Source organism: Corvus cornix, chromosome 2 (assembly GCF_000738735.6).
Source record: "Corvus cornix cornix isolate S_Up_H32 chromosome 2, ASM73873v5, whole genome shotgun sequence".
NCBI lineage: Eukaryota > Metazoa > Chordata > Aves > Passeriformes > Corvidae > Corvus > Corvus cornix.
In genome coordinates, this window is record NC_046333.1 from 34,277,042 (window position 1) to 34,296,254 (window position 19,213).

The 19,213-nt window shown below is 34.5% G+C and overlaps 1 protein-coding gene across 12 annotated transcripts in view; it reads right to left on the minus strand.

The window, feature by feature from the left end:
* Positions 1-19,213, minus strand: part of ULK4 (unc-51 like kinase 4) — a 255,460-nt gene that overhangs the window by 177,821 nt on the left and 58,426 nt on the right. For all 12 annotated transcript variants that reach the window (XM_039570901.1, XM_039570876.1, XM_039570906.1 and 9 more), the window contains 5 exons: positions 12,954-13,087; positions 10,001-10,122; positions 9,631-9,687; positions 6,535-6,586; positions 6,354-6,448 (listed from right to left, as the gene is read on the minus strand). In XM_039570901.1, the coding sequence (XP_039426835.1) occupies positions 6,354-6,448; positions 6,535-6,586; positions 9,631-9,687; positions 10,001-10,122; positions 12,954-13,087 (460 nt within the window). The remainder of the gene's footprint in view (positions 1-6,353; positions 6,449-6,534; positions 6,587-9,630; positions 9,688-10,000; positions 10,123-12,953; positions 13,088-19,213) is intronic.

Here is a 19,213-nt window from a genome sequence, read left to right on the forward strand (position 1 = left end):
GCTTATTCTGAACTTCTTCTAACACAAACCTCAGTTTTGGTAAACAGTTTAGAAAGGAATTCTCCATAGCAGGTGTCAGGAATTCTCATAGCAGGTCCTTGTGTCAGTTCAGTGTGGTGGGGAGATCAACTAAATGAAGCACTAATCCTATGGAAAATTATTTTGTTATGCAAAAGCATATCAGAATGCATATGCTGAAGGGGGAAGCATGTATTAAATTTTATATGAACCTTAAATCATATACTTCCTAACTCCACAATCCTAATCTTCTCTCCATGCCATTTGGGTCACTGTTCTTCACTAATGTGTATACAAATTTGTAAACAAGATATGAACTTTGCACATAATTATTAAGGTGAAATAAACTATAGTGTAATAGTACATAAAATATTTTTAACAAATTCACCAGTAAATTGCAGATGTTTGTGTCATTTATGTAGAGAGAAGAATGTTACTAGCATTTTGGCATTGAAATAAATAGAAGAATATTCAAACAAAGATTCATTTCTTCTTCTTTTGTATGGCTGCTGATATCTGTGTGGAATCAAATCTCCATATACGCATGAAGATAAATCAGATACAGGTTTTTTTGCCTCAGTCTTTATCACAAAGATCACTTAACAAAAAAAGGAAATTATTCTTCTTTAAGCCTAAACAGACTATATAGATTGAATATGATCATAGCTACAGATGAGTTCCTACCACCTTTTAAATAGCCTGATATCCAGTTCATGATACATTCCTAGCTGCACAAAGTCACCACTGTATAATTCTGTAATGATGGCATTCAAAGGCTGTGCTGCCATAACTGTGCTGTTATCAGTACCCAAAACAGTAATGAAATTCTAGAAACTTCTATACACACACTACACTCACATCTCCCAACTATAATATATATGTACAGGACCAAAAAACCATGGCTCAAACCTGGTAATCCTGTTTCTGACAGCTGGAATGGAGTAGAAAAAAAGTAGGAGAAATAGACCAAGCATAAAGCTTCTAGTTTCTAGAAAAGTACCTCTTGAATTAAGAAACTTCCTAAGCTGATGCTGTACCTGTATTATTTTAGCATTTAGCCTTTTCCCCCATATATTTGTCCCATCCTATTTTAAATGTATTTATACATTTAGCATGTGCAATACCTACAGCACTGCATTTTACACTTCAATTATGCCTTATGAAGACACATCCTTGCTTATTTTAAAGCAGCTAACTTGATACCCACATATTCTTACTTTATAAAAAGCAAGAATGATTATTTCCAATTCATCTTTCCCATGCTATTCATAATACTACACTATGGAGCATTCTGTTTCCAAGATGAAGTTCTTTTCTACTGAGACCCTCCTTGCATCATTGAGCTGTACTTTTTCTTGATAAACTTCATTCCCTTTGAGAGTGAATGACCACAACTGCGTTCAGTATTTGAGACACGGACATGTGATGCCACCACAGCACAGTGATGTTTTCTGCTTTTTTGTCTGATCATCTACTAGTCATTTCTAATAATCTAGTTGTCTTTCTGATTACTGCTGAGTATTTAGCTATCATTACCAAAGAAAAATAATACTGAAAGATTTCCAGAACAGTTAGAAGTAGTTTAGAGTTTGACACTGCTTATGTATAGTTGAAGTTATTTTCCTCATGTCCATTACTTGTCATTTATCAGTATTGAATTGCATGTCACTTTATTTTCCTTTCACTCAAATCTTAAAACCTTCTGCAACTTCTCTGTCAGTTTTAATTTTCACTATTGCGAATAATTTAGTGCCATCAGCCAGTTCTGTCACCTTCCTATTCATTCCCTTTTCTGGATTAGTAGCACATATTGCAACAAACCTTTGTAAGACACAACTCTTAAAATACCTAAATTTTTTTAATCTGATCTCTATTATCCACTCAGTAAATTTTGACTAGTTAGAAGTTGATCAGCCTGAGGGTAAGAGGGAAGGGCCACTAATGAATTTGAAGTCTTTGATGCATGACTTTGCCAAAACCTTTTTGCAAATACAAATATTCTATCCAGAACCAGAACACCTGTCTCCATAATGTTCAGTAATTTCTGCAAGGAAAACTCTACCAGTGAGGTATGAGCATCACTGAGAAGAGCCTGGCTCCATTCTTTTGACACCCCATCCTTTAGATATTTATACGCATTAATGAGGTCCCCTCTCAATTGTCTTCACAAAGCTGAACAGGCCCAAATCCCTCAGCCTTTCCTCATGAGAAGAGATGCCCGAACCCCCAATCATCCTTCTTGCTGCCTTCAAATTTCTCAAAGCTGTTGCTGGAGGCACAGCATACTCCTCAGTGTTTTAATATCATCAGTAATCTCTCAGAATGTAATGGAAAAAATAATGTAATGAATGGTAGAATAGATTGGGAAGAAGGATGACACTTCTGTAATTTTTTTTTAAAAGTCTTCAGAATCTTTGTTGAGGATTTTTTTTTCTTACTTCTGGGAAGAGACAGCTCTGATTGAATGACTCAATATGCCAATTAGTAGAGAACTGATTTCACAAAAAAGTCTCATGTCATCTGGATTAGCTTAATGGACAGAAAGCCACATGCAGTGTAGTATTTTAATCTACTTGAAAAGGGAATGTGATTGAGAAACTTCTGTACAATATGTTATATAGTCACATCCTACACTGACATAATTACGTTGTCAGTGGTTAGATTAGAACAGCCTGTGGATGAAGAATACCACTGATGCTAAATTAAGAAAAAAGCACTTGCAGAAGTTTCTAACCCTTGTGTTGTCACCTTTATTGAAACTAATAACTTTCATATTGTCAAACAATACGTTTCCCTGTCATACAACTTTTCCCTTGACTTTCCATCAAGCAACTCATCGTGTTCTAGGTGCTTTCATTTTAGCCTGGCTTTTAAAAGTAAGTTTTAAAACTCTGAGGAAGAGAATCACTGCTGACAACTTTTGCCTTAACCAGAGATCAACTTTAATGTTTTGGGTAAAAGATTGTATGTGCAGTGCACAGATAATTTTTGGGAGCTAGTTGGAGTACAGAAAGGACTCCCAGAGGAACTGTCTGCCATTGTGAGCTCTAAGTGCTCTGAATTTGCGTATTTTCAGGCAAATAAATATACTTAATACAAAAAAGAAAAATGCAAATTATACAGTCAGCATGAATTCTTCCAGTTAATTATATCTAAATCTTTACCAAAATTAGAAAATCAATATTATTAGAACACTTAGTATCTGAATTTAGTAAACATGTTTACATTTTAGGTAGGTGGAAGAAACAAGGAGTTGGACTTGTGCCAGTTCAAGAAACTGGGGTTAATATTTCACTCCAGTCTATACAGACTCTTTTTAATGACCTTCATCACCGTATTTGTATACCCTAAAATCTAGTTTTGTAAAAATTTTCCAAGTCACACTTACTGTTAGTCTTTATATCTTGTAAAAATGCACACAACTGCATGCAAAATGAAATTACTGCTCACTGCTGGCTTTCATTTAAGCACTTTCAATTAATTTCCATTGACTTTATCACACTTTGTCATATCTAATACAGTCAGTCTCCACAGCAGTTAATCTCCTCAATAATTGACTTCAGGTTGATGGTAATCAGAAATTTGACCACAAAACCCTCAAATTTATTCTGGGTTTTTTTTCAAAGTACGAATATAAAAGTAAATCAAACCTGAACTAAAATCCAGAACAAGTAATTTTTTTCTTCTCAAAGAGGGAAATAAACTGAGATGTTGCTCTTAAATTCCTATTAATTTAAACAATTTCATTTTAGTTAAACTAAAAACAGATCTCAATTGAAAAACTTTCTGGTTCTGCTTGCTCAATATAGACCCACTTTTCATTAAATTAATTAAACTTTATTAGATGTGTTTAAATTCTGATTAGAGACTTTAAAGCAATGTCACAGTAAGAGTAGAAAAATAATTGCATCCTCTCAAGAAGGTTTTGGCCTTCACCCAGCCTCACTCCCTAAAATCCTGTTTGTAAACAACTTGGTCTAAATGAGCAATCCAGGCTTCTGAGCTCAGCCTAGGATTTAAATTTCTCTCCAGTAGAAGAGTGTCCTATTAACCACTGTAATACTTAAATATTGATCTGGAAGCTTGAACATGTCTTGCTTCAACATTTTAAAAAAGCAGTAAGTTCTGCTGTGTGCTGGAATTTATATTCATAGATTCCAGTCATGCTCAGCCAGCAGCAATTAGAAGATATCCCTCGAGCAACAGCAATTCCAAAAATAGTCTGTATGCATCATACAAGATGAAGTACCACTTTCCTCTAAAGTAATGTATGCTGTACATTCAAGTATAATTAGCACACTAGACTTCGTAAATAGTATTAAACTAATTACTGTTTGCACCACTAGTGGCAGATGCGGTTAGAGATTATTAATGACAATGGACAATTTCTTGAATTTAACATACAAAATGCAAGGCAATTTCTCCACTTTAAATTATGTCTGAATGACTATTTGCCGAGTGTCAGGAGGGCTCTTTTAAATTAGCAAGAACTGTTATTTATGAAAATCAGTGAGTGAAGTGATAGATTAAAAAAAAAAAAAAGAAAGCTATTCATTTACAAGGGTATAATTTTATACCTATTCTAAACCAGGGAAACTACAAAAGGGGTATGTGTCAGAAGTACTGGAAAAGCATTGGTTAGGAAGGAAGTTTTATCTCTAGCTACGTAACTGATATGTTGAGATGGAATTTAAATAAACATCTAAAACTTTCAACACATGAAATGAAGTAAACTGCTCCCCAGAAATCTAGCTACTTTAAAACTCCACTACTGCGAGCCATGGGTTACTTAACAGAGACTAGGATAGTCACTCCCTGGCTTCAGGAAAATGTGGGAAGGGAAGAAGAGTTGTAAAGAGAAATTTTCTCTTCCAGAGAAAACTCCCAGACCATTAAATTTATTTTAGGAATTTTATTTAATGTGCTGACACAAGGTATTGCAATTTCAGTCAGCACTGATGGACCCCCATAAAAAATGGTACATATTTCTGTCAATATAAGACACACTGAGTATAAAGCAATTATTTTTTTAAATTGAGGTGATTCTAGAAGGATACAGATATAATATAGTGAGAGGCATGCTGACAGGCATGTAGGAAGGTATCAACAGGCATTCATACTTCACCTACCCTTCACATTTCATTCTAGGACCTTTTTGCCATATTAAAGTAAATTGAACTGTTCAGTTCTGTACTATTTCCCCTCTGACTATTAATTGGTTAGATTTTTTTGCATAAGGACCATATTCTTGAATACCACTCTTTTGTGAGCATTCATGAAAAAAATATTATCAAACTTATTTAAATTCCAATTTATATTTTGGATTAATTTTACCCTTTTCACTTATTAGGACTTTATAATCTAAATACTCAACTAACACATACACACCAAATAGGGTTCAACTTCTAAAAACGCTTGATTTCTAAGATCACTCATTCTTATCTAGCACGATCGCTAACATCCCTCATTCTTATTTATTTGCTAATGTCTTTCTTAATATAAGTGCCATATTGGACGCATGCCCTTAACCTAATTCCAATATAAACACATAAGATTCAATTTGAATCTAATGGTCATCTCAGTGAGTATGGTGGATTGTATTTTGGTGAAAGTTCAAGCACAAAAATGTATCAGTATAGGTTATGATGATTTGTCAAACACCGATTCAACCATTCAGACCTCCTGACTTGCTGACAACTATTTCACAACGTAATTGTTCTGCCTTCCACTAGCTTAGCTCACAGTAGAATCTTTTAACCAAGAACTTCAAAGAAAACAAATCTTAGTGATGTTAAAAGCTTACAATATGTGGGTTTGGTAATTCTAATGAAATTTTAAAGTAAGAAATCTGCTAGAGTTAAAAAAGCAAACAAACAAACAGCAACAGAAAAACCCCAACACCATAACTGCTATTGATGATCTCGTCAGGAGGAATATGATAGAATGGGATCAATCCTCAGAGGTGATGTTTCCAAGCCATGCTGTTGTTAAAAGCATGTATTTCTGTTAAAAGCATAAAAAGTGGCAGTAGTTTCACTCATATATAGCAACATACTTGCATTGAAGCTGAAGAACTTACAGAATCAAGAACCACTATTTCTAAACTCTAAGTCCTTCTCAGTCTCCCTCTAATTTCTCAACTAAATACAGTAAACTGAATGCCTTGCTGCTTCTTTGAAAATTCTCTATAAACAATAAGTACTTTTTCCTGTCAAATAGAACCACAATACATTTTAAACCATATTTTAAATGGTTTCTAAATCTTCAAAACTTTCTATCTATAAATGGAATTAGGCCTATTAGCCTGCAAGTATTTAAATTGCTGTCAGACTTACAGTCAAGCGATGGATCATCAGCAAGCTAGGACGGTCTGTAACTGCTTCAACAGTCAATAAAGTAGTCTTAATCAATTCTTCTGATGCAGCTTGCCCTGTTGGTAAGAGTAATCATATTTCTTCATAAACTTAGTAAAAATACATGCATCTAAAAGTACTGCAATATCCTAGGTTACCCTACCTATTGCTCTATCCAAGTTCGTTTCTCCTGAATCTATCGATCTGATGAACTCCTACAAAAGAAGCAGAATTTATGTTAAAACACTTTAGGAAAAAAAATTAAAAAGCATAATCACTGAATTATTACAACAAGAAATTCTTTAAAGAACTGTGTAAATACAAAATATTAATGCACCTACATTGGGATAAACTTTCATAATAATTATCTAAAACTGAAAGTGCTAATGACCAAGCTGTTACAATTTTGCAAGTCTGTAATGCTGTTGGACATTTAAATGTGAAGTACAGTAAGGATTATTACTCTGACTAGTATCAGAAATGATAGCATTTCCAGCTAAATAGACAGTAATTAAATGTCTTCACTGTTAACAGAAAACTGTAATTTCTTAGAAGACTTTGAACTACCTTGGATGTGGCTATGTCAAAATAACTCACTAAAATGACCAAAGACCCTTCAGAAAATGCAATTTTCTGTTATTTTGCACCATCTTTTTGATCTCCGTGCATTCAATACACACTGTGGATGCAGTTACACTCAGGAGAACATGCAAAAATGCATACATAACTTTCTATTAAAAAGCACCTAAATTGTCATCATTTAAAGGAACAGGGTCAATAAGATATTAATAATCTGGATTAAGTAAATATTGTACAATTAGACCCACTGTTCTTTTGCTTTCACTTCTATGCAGGGCTGTTTATTTCATCGGGATGCAAAAGACATGTTATTAAGATTTGCTAAGGAAGGAAAATTCTCTGCAGAATTTGTAGTATGCTCTTTTTTACTAATGTAGTATTTAAGAAAATGGCATTTGTTTTATATTTCACTACCAATTAAATTTTTCTTATCACATATTAAATTGGCATAAGTTTCTACATGGGTTATCTTTTTCACAGTATGTAAGAAACATCTGAAGGATTCTTCTCTAATTAAAAATAGAGTTAGAAACTAATTATATATTTCATTATTTAAAAGCACCTCAGCAGCAGTCATAAAAAACAAGTGCTTCTATAAAAAAATGTTATCTTCCTGATCATTTGAAGGAAATTACGAGGTAATATCTAATTAATGTGTTTTGGAAGAGAGTAAATTATTTTGTTTGTTAAATTTTAGACAGTTTCACGCAACCATAGTCTCAAGACCGATTTGGAAACATCAAAATAGCTGGTGCAAAAATTTTTTTGGCTACTAATGCTTACTAATTTTATATTTGAAACACAAGGAAAAGATGTATTTATTTGAAGAAATTCAACTGTCTTGGGTTTCTTAAGCAACGGAGAGAAATGGTGTATGTGTATTTCGCTACAGGTGAGTCTGTGCCCTGTGCACACCACCAGGAGCCTGCTATTAGCTGTGCCTCTGGGGCATGGCATGTCCTCCATATACTTCTGTTCACAGCAGAAAACATGAAAGGACTGTCCCGACTCCCTCTCAATTTCTTTGCTCAACACTACTGAAAATTACAGTGATGATGGAAGTAACTTCAAAGCAGCAAGAAAAAAAAATTCTCAATGAACAACCGTTAGAGGAAAACAACTATTCTTTTCCTTCCAGATCACAAGCACACATCTTTCCACTCCTCACAATTTCTTATTGTTAAGAACAAGACTATTGAATAAATCAGGACAAAAAAAAAAAAAAAAGGACAAAACAAACAAAAAAGACTGCCTTGCTAAAGTCTTAGGGGCCTCAGTTATAGCACAGTACTTTGAAAAAATACAGGCTGATGATCGAATGTCCCTTTATAGATGTCAGTGGGAATGTTGCTAAACACAAATTTCCAGAGTAGATTGTTGCCTCGTAGAATGGATAGTTACCCTTTCAGATTTAATTATATTAGCCATATCATAACACAGTTAAATAAAATGGATTAAAATATTACACTAATTTTTCAGATATACTACTGACCCTCCCTTTTTCATGTCTAAATTTAAATAGTGTATGTAAGTTCCTGAATTGCCTTTTCTTCAATGAATACAGGACAAGACACAGGAAACACTGAGTAATCTGCTCCTCCTTGATTTGAGAGGAAACCTGTGCTAGCCTGACTTCCTCAGTCAGTAGCTCAAACAAGCTGGAGTAACATCAAAGAAAACTTTCATTGGACCTGGTCTGCTGTACCTATATTGTTGTCAGAAGAATTTCACCTTCTAGAAGGTTGATTGGAAACTACTAATAAATCTACTGCCTAGTTACAAATGCTTCAAAGGGAGAAAGGGCTTTGTAATTCAACATCTACAGTTTCAAATTTTTTTTCATCATTCTAATGCTAATTTTTACACAAATATTTTCATAGAGATAAATTAAACCACATTTTCTTGGAATAAAGAGTCAAAGGAGAAAGAGAAGGGAATCTGAACACTGAGCTTGAATATAATTGTTTGCAGTAAAGCATTTTTTCATGCTATCTGGAGATAAATACCTAGTTGTCATTTATGAACTCATGCACTTAAAAGTATTTACTTAACTCTGATATGCAACTTCAGAATATTCTTTTTTCTCCTTTAACATAAGCATTTGTTTTCATATGAGGAAATTATGTTAGAACTGTACTACTTCATTTCTGCTGTACTATCCAATGGCACAGCTAAGAAGTTCATTTTCTATGGCTAATGTCAGAAATAGGTTGTAAATGTCACCATGAGTTAAATATCTTAGCTCCATAGGTTTCCATCAACTAAACACAGTGTAGAAGTACTGGCAAGAAGAAAAAGGTGACAAGAAGAAACAATACCTTAAATATAAATTAATTATAATTTCTCTTTCATTTCTACTCATAAAATAATAGCATGAAATTCTAGAGAAAATATTCTGTGTAATTTAGAGCTAAACCTTTATATTCAGAAATAAAGCACACAGGAAATTCTCAGTTTGTCAAATATGTGCAGTGTCCCTTTGAACAAATAGATTACTACAGAAAAGATTTTCTGATTATATATAAAGTTTTGAATAAAACCAAAGCTTAAAAAATATATTCAGAATAAACTTCTCTCTCCAATTTAGAAATTTAATACAATTTTATTTCATTAAAGTGATTTCCAAAATTTTATGCATATATATCTTGTAAAAATATTTTAACTTAGACTTCATACTCACAAGTAAGATGCCATAGTTGAAAAGAAACTCCTTTGTGACTATCTGGGGACGAAATACCTATTTGAAATTAGTCAAAGTTGGAAAAAAATTACATAAAATGCATATCTCATGACCAGAAAAAGTAAAACAATTATTTCACATGTTAAAAAAAAAAAGAGGACAAAATCTGTATTTGCTTCTGTCATTACAGTTGTTATATAAAGTGCATTTATCAAATGATGTTTCATAGGTGGAATACTCATCAACATATCTATGCATTAACAAAACCTCTATTTTACTCATTCTGACCATGATTGACAGAAATTGGATTTTGGAAAACTGTAAGAGTTTGTCCTCTGTGTCACAAATTTTGGGGGGAAAAAAAATCTACCTGGGATGTCACAAGATGAAGCACTACAGGCATCATAGGAAGGCACATCTTCAGCTGTTTGGCCTGAACCGTTGATGGGTGTTTACGTCCAGAGACATTAGTTAGGGCACTGAGAATGTCACCTACAGAAAACAGCATTTCAGGCTGATCCAACATAAAAGCATCACTAAACAACAGCACATGACAAATAAAACATCTCTGTTCCAGCAGCCTCTGTTCATTCCTTCTCTGTCTGCTAGAAGTAGTGTTCATGTGACTGCATGATGAATCGGGCTGATCCAGCACTTCTCTTTCCTAGCTCAGTGTTCAACCAGGTCAATTCCCTACTCTGGCCACAGGGACAAGCAAAGGTGTCCTCTGGCAAAACAGTGAGGATAGAAATATAAGTAAGGCGAGTGTTGAAGTAAAGATGAAATTACTCCTCTTGGCAGAGTGGACTTAACACTGGCTAAATTCTATAGATGCAATTATATTTCCAGTGAAATAAAAAGCAAAGTTCTCATGACTTTCAGCTAATCAAGAACTGAATGAACCAAGATTATTGGGTGACACAATGCTGAAGCAGTACATTTCCCCTGCAGCACAGTTAAACTGGAAATAAAACCCCAAACATCCCTACCCGCCAAAAAAAGAGATCCTTCCAACAGCCATGCACACACATTCTCATACACCAATTTAACTGTGACACGAGTGACCTAAAGCTACAGGAATTCTCATAAAAGAGATGGCAACAGATCAATCAGAGAACTTAGCTGCCTCCATGGCAAACCTCAGACATAATAATAAGCAAACAAAATTTTAATTGCAATCGTGAAAATTATACTTCAGACTCAGAAGAGACATATAAAAATCAAGGAACATCATGCTAAATTTGTGTCACGCTTCCTATTGCCTACAAAAAGCAAGACCTCTTCTGCAAGGGATAAAGAACAGAAGCAGCATGAGAAAAGTTAACTCATATGAAAAGAGGGAAAATTCTGTCCTTATAACCTGAAAATATTAAAAGCCAAATGCTTTCTTGAAAGAGCACCTATTATATTTTTTTTCCTAAAAAGAGAGCTGCTCAAAACTGTAAAAGGGAATTCACATATATGTTAAACAAATAAAGAATGGGACTCAGTATTTTATATGATTTTTTCAGGCCAGAAAAGTCCTTTCCTTTCAGAATAAGATAGAGTTTAATCATGTTGAATAATACCAATGCTTTTCTTCTGTTCCCATGGAGTTCAGTTTCCAATATAAGCAGAAATGACAGTGCCTGGCACTGAAGTAGGCCTTAAAGATTTGACTCATTCGTTGGTAAAGAAAAGAAAGTGTTGCTTAAAACTCTTCAAATACATAAAACACAACATTTTTTTCATTAATACATTTTTGTTCTGAATTACACACAATAGTGTAATTCAACAAGACCTCTCTGTGGTTAGTAACTAATTTACTGAACAATCTCTATATTTTAAGGACTATGTAATAATCTCATTTGGCAATTCTGCATTTGATAGATAGGTAGATATGGCTACCTTTAATTTTAGCATGATTGAAACAATTTATATCTACTTCCTAAAAACAGGTTAAATAACCAAAAACTTTTTAAATTAACCAGAAGATTAACAATTTATTTCTTTTGTTCAAATGTATCTTTAAGGTCAATTTCTACAACTTGTTAATATATTTGGTTTATAGCTACATCTGGTGGAAGAAGATGGTATCAGTAAGGAGCTTACACAAATGTATATTAAAAAAGCCAGCTAGGATTAATTCTAAATCAACAGTTAAACTGCTTTTCACTGTTCCAATTTTCAAATCTGATTATTATTGTTAGGAGCCCATCGCTTTTACCATAGGTCAAGCAGTACATGCTCCTTCATCATACAGCAATAAAAAGACTTCTGACAAATGTGGACAAATACGGAGAGATAATTTAAGATTACAGAAAACAATCAACACACAGCTCCAGCTTGGAAAAGAAAACAAAATGCAGAAATTATGCTTGATATCAGTTCTCAACAATGCATTGAAATTGTAAATCAATAGTAATTACTTGTCTAAGCAATTGATGTACTATGTATTATGATAGCAACTATGTATTTGATGTATAGAGCTTTCAGATTCTGAGGAAATATCAGAGCCTACTATATCAGTTGCATATCGTATATATAAACAGTAGGAGGTGAATTTGTGCTTCGAACATTTCTAGTCTGAGACCTCCATCCTGAAATACAGCCAATATGCAAACCTGGTATTTAGTTAGAAAAAAGGGATCAGGTGTTTGCAGCAAGGCAAAAATTTGCATTAGCAGAGGAAGTAAAGTTTCTTTTAAAATAGCAGCATGACATTTAGGTCTACTAACCTTTGCATGCTACCATTACATTTTCAATATCCTAGCAATAATGTAGAGAAGATGAAAAATACATCAGGTATCATTTCATCAGAAAATAATTTTACGAAAATAAAGCTCGTATGCATGAGCAAATTGGTTTCAGGCATCTAAAACAACTGAAGTATCTAAGCTAAAATTTTGCAGAAAAACTGTCTGTAGCAAGTACTCTATATATAAATTTCAGCGTGATTAACATGTACTCAGAGATATGCCCTGTTGCATCTCTCCCAGGCCTCTGCTTTATGGGGCAAATTTGTTCTTAGATTGTACAATGTTTATAGATTTAACAATATCTTTATTGAACATTGATAAAAGTTCTTGTACATCTAGGCTTTATTCCTGACTGAGCTGATTGGGCTTACCATTCTACAAACACAAAACATTAATATAGGATATCATGCATTACAATACAAAATATCTGATCATGACATATATAAAAAATTTCAGGAAGCTGATATCATGCAAACTTTACGTAATCAGAAAATACAGCCTTTCCACATGTATATTTAAGGATATATCTGTTTTTTGACAAAGTAAGGAAAGGTAAGATCTGTTTGGTTAACAAACTGAATTTACCTAGAATTCCTGGCAGCTCCCTCACAATGTGATAGATGAGAAGATCCAGGCATTTTGACAGGTATTCACTGCCACCTCGCTGCTCTTTTCCTGGCATGGTCTTTCTGCTGTCTCTTTCAATATACATCACGAGTCTACATTTAAACAAGTGCAAAACATTAACTCTCACACCAAAGAGAATAACACTATATGTCAAAAGAAGTATTGAACCAGACACTTCTGGTATCTGCAGTTACAATCAAGATGATACATTAGTTTTGGCTCTGTAATTTTGTTGAAATTTTAGACTTTTCTTTTAATCAACTCTAAAACAAAAAAAATTACTGAGTCAAGGAAAGTTTAAATGAATATGTGATGTTAACATGAGGAGTGAATCTTCCGGCAAACTTAGTCAGAGACTAATTTTACAATCTGCTTTATTTTGAAATAAGTGATCAATATGTGCAATAAAAGTGAAAGACTAAAGGCACTAATTTTCAGCACATAAGAATTCCAATAGCAAGAATAATTTAAGTCAATGTAATAAGCAATCAATCTTTTAGTGCAGAAAAATCATACTACATAGATCACATGGCAGCCTATTAAAATGTTAGCACTAGCTGGAATGGCCATATTGAAAGAGAGAAAAGCCCAAATGAGTCTTAGATCCTTTCTCTAGTAATCTGGTGTGAACAATTTCTAAAGACAAACTCAATGCTCACATTCCAACTGGTAAGTGCTCTGTGGCTATGCCGTTCTGCAGAATGACATTTCTCACAGTGAAATGGTAACTGATTTATTAGCCACTGGCTAACTTACAAGAGATTGCTTTAATAATACACCTGTAACAGAATGCTTCAGGCAAAATTTTAAAATGCTTATTTGAATAGACAGAAGGGCCAGACTTCCCTTTAGGGCCATACTATTGACATCTTTGTTTCACATTCGAACTCCCTCCGGGTCCTGTGCAAAGAACCATCAATCACTGGTGAGGGAAATCCATGATCTGGATTTTAAGTATGTACATCAGTACTATCTTTTTAAAATACTCTTCTTATAATCAGTGCTCTTTTACAGAACTATGAAAACTACTTATTTACAGTGCCTCAAGTATTCATAACAACACTACTAGCAAATACATCTTTCCACCAAAAAAATGATTTACTCAACGAAATAAAAACTACCTAAGAATACATTTTGACGACGTATGTCTCTAAACAATACATCTCTTATCCTTCCTAACCTATTCTACAGAGACAAAGAGAGAGAGTAATCAGAAGACCCATTCAGTAACTACTTTTCACCTGTGCAATAGCCCAGATGCAACACATTCAGCTGCACTTCTCACAGACCATGAGGACATCTTTTATTCTTGCAATGTCTGGAAATTGCATTAGATTACAGGAATTTTGTTTTGCCTTTTAGAAAAGAACTACTTAAAAATCCGACACTGTGCTTCAAATAGAATTCTACTTTTACAAGCTTTACATGTTTTTACATAAAAGTTAGAATGTTTTAAATAAAATGGCCTTCTAGCCTTTCCAGACAACCACATAATTTTTATTCAAAAAATGTTTAGCTTTAAAAAAAAATTACAAAATATCAGAGTTTGAATTAATTCTTTTCTTTAAGAAAACACTTCCACGATTTAACAATCATTTGATTCCATATGGAAATACACTTAGATCTGTTTAAGTTTTACTTGGAATGGGCCAAACAGACTTCAACAAGAGTGGTTTTATTGCTTTGGGAGAAAGAGGTTCTTTTCTGTTATAAAAATATGTTCTATTACTTAATCACATTTGAGACGAATACAAAGTAGGTTCACTTATTCTGAGAGAGGAAAGACAAATGACTTCTCTCCTTTATGTTGTTCATCCATTCATAAAACTGTCTTTCACAAGAAGATTTTCTAAAAATATGCACAACTAGTTTTTCCCTGATAGTTCAGTTTAACTAAATATTGTCTTGAGAAAACTGTACGGATACAAATCGTATAGGCAGTAATGCATTAGAATCTCTGTTTTCCTTTGACAAGTTCCTCAGTCATATGTAGAACAATTCATCAGTTACTTTTATTTCCTGATGAATCTCAGTGTTCTCTCTAGTGGGCAAAACCAGGCCCATAGAAACACATTTATTCAATTCATTTAGTGCACATGTTTGTCTTGAATGCAACAGTACATGAAAAAATATGTAGGTGTTAGTATAAATAAGTTAAATATGATGAGGAATAAAACCACTGTCTATGAAGCAAAGGTTTGGTTTAAAAACAAAAAAAATCAAGTGTCTGTATTGCAAGATATGGCCATCAGTGAGCTTTTACACTAAAAAAGCAAAACAACCCAAGTTTTCTGAAAAAAAATGTGAAAGAGTGGAGCAAAAAAGGGAAAATTCCAGAGTTAACAGTCCAGAGTGATAGGACCGGGAATGAGGTCTACTAATTAAAAGAATAAGAACTGTTCTCTTAAAAGGATGATCAACATGAAGTAAAGAGACTAAGTTCACAGAGAATGACAGACCTTCACAAAACTAAAGAAGGTTGTGCATACTCTGGGGACATATACAGTCCATTTACCCCAAGAAATCAAGGACTATTTATTAGTTTTATTATTATTTATTATTATTGTTATTAGTCAATCTCTGCTAACAGAAAAGGATGCAGATTTTTAAAGGACACTTAATACAGATATATTGTTTATTTTACAGAGATGTAACATCAGATGGCATATCATGCTAATAGAAGGGTCAATCTCCCCTTCCATCACCTTTTTTTTTCTTTTTAATTTGGTACCAGCTTGCTGGGTTTTTTTCCTGAAATCACTGACTTATGTAATTGTTCCCTCCTGCCTTCCATTTCCATGTTTTCCCATCTGACTGAGCACCAAGCTTTTCAGTTCTTTTCCTCACTACTTTTCTGAATCAGTCTTAAGATGTAGAAGGCAAATAGGCTATTCTAGATGTAAGACTTCAGTAGGTTTCCAGACAAAGCTTTTCCTTTGAGGGCACATATAAGATTTCAAAATTTAATAAATATAGGAGGTGGGCACAGGAAACACAGAAAGATTTTGCTCAGAGGTTATGCTGTTGTGCATAGTTACATTTCTGGTGAAATCTGTCAGGAATACTACCCTATCTTTCCACAAGTGTCCATCTCTGCAGACAGTAGAAAACAAGAGGTTTGAGTAAATTCTTTTGGGAGAAGTTCAATATCCAAGTCAGTCTCTGTTTACCTAGGAAATTCTCTGAAACCATTTAGATAGAAAAAGAACAATTCAGTGAGACTAATTGGAAATTATTGATAGTTCAGAAAAGGGTGAAATGAAAAGTCTCAATAAAACTTCAGGTTGCATCCCTCCCCTGAAGAACAAGTAACCTGCCTCTGCAAATCAAGGAGAAAAGAAGGAGTCTAGAAAACTCAGTGTGATTAGCAAAAGAAACTAATTTGCATAGTATAAGTAACAAGTGCTACTTCAGCCTAAAAGGTTTCATAACTACTCTAGCTGTTCACACGTGGAAGAACAAAAGGTATGTAATCGACTACCACGGAACAGGTAGGAAAAAAGAGAAACAGGTGAATTGTCTCAATGTTGTGGGACAATGAATTCACTTCAAAATTTCATCTCTTATTACATATCAATACTTTTCATCCACAGAAGTCAAAATCTGCACAAGCAAAGCAAAACAAGGAATTCATTCACCACTTCCCATGGGCAGACAGGCATTCTGTTCATTTCCATGAACAAAGGGCTCTATCACATGTAGTGGTTACTTGGGAAGACAAGTGCCATCACTTCTAACATCCCCCCCTGCCCTTCCTTTCTTCTTTCCCCCATGAGGCCATGTGGTATGGAATATCCCTTTGGTCAGTTGGGATCAGCTGCTTCTCCACTATTATTTGGAATTATAAAGGTGTTTCCATACTCTTCGAGTAAGGAAAGACTTTTGAAAAGAGGTACAAAAAGAAACGTGCAATCAGATTCTGTAAACTCAGCTAATCAATAGGCATAAGAGGGAGATGCATGGAGAGGTTGTGTGTAAAAATACTCAAAAGAGAATGCCAACTGCTGGTACCATGGCCAAAGCCAGTAGATTCTGTAAACAGTAAAAACAAATAGGCAGGTAGTCTTAAGATTGCGTTCAAGGAATCAAGACTCGTAACACAGGATACTTCTCATGTTCCCAGCCCAGAGGCACCATTATTGCTCACAATAAAAAGGGGTTTCAGCAAGTCCCTACTTCTGCTGCCTTTTATTTCCTGGTACCTGTGCAGAAACTGGAAGAAAAACACAAGGAAATCTGTTTTGCTAACACCAGCACAGCTAAAATAAGCTTGCCATTACCCTTCCCTTCCACTTCCTCTTTCCCTACTCCTCCTTCCATTTCACTTTCTCTCCCCTCCTTTCCCTGTCCCATGCCCTTCTCTCCCAATGAGCTGAATAATCATGAAACTGTTATTTTTCTCATATGCCGCAGTTTTTTCAGCTCCAAAACCACTTCCAAGGACAGATATCACAAAGGTTACCAGTGGGAAAAGGATTTTACTGTCTGAATTATCAGTGAAAAAATTTTTCCTGATATTAAATCTCAATCTCCAATGACACAACATAAGATCATTTCCTCTTGTCCTATTGCTCGTTACTTGGAAAAAAAAGACCGACCCCCACCTCACTACCGCCTTCTTTTAGGTAGTTATAAAGAGTGATAAGGTATCCCCTGAGCCTCCTTTCCTCCAGGCTAAACAACCTCAGTTCTCTCAGCTCCTCCTCATAAGACTTGCACTCCAGACCCTGCTCCAACTTTGCTGCTGTCTAAAGGCAGGACTGCTCTCCAGAGCAAGGCCTTTGGGATGCTGGCCCCAAGGCAGTCCCCATGCTCATGAGGCCCAGGGGGCTGTTTTCAGCACAAACAGCTGCACAGTAGTTGCCATGAAGAAAATTAACACTATCCCAGCCAAAACCAGCATAATTACTAAACTAAACAAAAGCCTTTTTCAGGGCAGTGTTGCCATGAAACAGTTATTATTGTTTTATCATCTACATCATCCTTTAAGTGATGCACACTGAAAAATTGCCTTATATTGATTATAGTTATCATAAACAGATTTTATCATCTAAAGCAATATAAATCCTGTTACAGGTATTAGTTGCAGCTGCTGAAGACAAACCATTAACCAGAAATTATGCACATTTCACCACATGCTCTTTATATTTCTCAAATCAAACACCTTCAGAAACAGAATCTGAGTATATAAAATATTTTCAATCATTATCCAACTGATTTCTGCTTCCTGTACTAGCAATTTAGAATTTATGAGTCTTAATTTTGAAGAAACTTTTCTGTCAGAAAACTGAAGACATCTAACTAAAATACTCCAACAGGAATTCAACGAGTATCCAGTATCTCTGTTGGGCTTAAGATTATTCCAGAGTTTTACAGTGATATTATGAATGCAACTGTCTCAACTGTCTCAACTGTCTCAACTCAATTTAGTGAGTCATTTCTCCTCTCTGTAACTATCTTACTTTCTGGATGCTAGAGAAAGGTTTCAGATGATCTATTCTAATAAGAGATATACTGTTCACTAAAGAACAATTATGAAGAAAACTTAACAAATTAAGAAAAACACTTTATCAACTCAATAAACCTGCTATAAGGCTTGCCTACTGTTTTACCTAATATGTTACATTATGTATTGGTCTCTAATCAGCCGTGTCTGGAGCATCACAGTAAAACAGCAGGATAAAGCCAAAAGTCGTAACACAAAATCACATCCCAAATTCACAACACATTCTCTTCAGAAAGATAGCTGGTTGGAAAGCATTATAAATAAACCAAATTGTTGATAAAATTATTATTCTCCTTCACATAATATCTTAGGTATATATAAACAAATAGTAACTGTTTGTGCAGGATTTCTGTCAGACCTTTCTCCAAACACACAGGAGACTCCTATGCAGTATATCAAGCACATGAATAGCATGAGTTATTAAAAATGGTCACATTATTAAAAAGTTATTCACAAATCGTTAGAGGCATTTTACGCTAACCAGAACACATAATCTCATAAAACATTTCTGGAAGTGTAAAAAGATACACATAAAAAACCCCCTGGGATTCAGTACCTGTTCTGTGTGATTTTACAAATATTGAGATACCTACAGCTTTGCGAGTGAAGGAATATATCTAATTCTAGTACCCTACAAGGTGTCCTCTCACAGTGGCTTCATGGTATAACTCAGCTGCCCCTTCCTTTAACTCCAATGTATACATCCTAATTC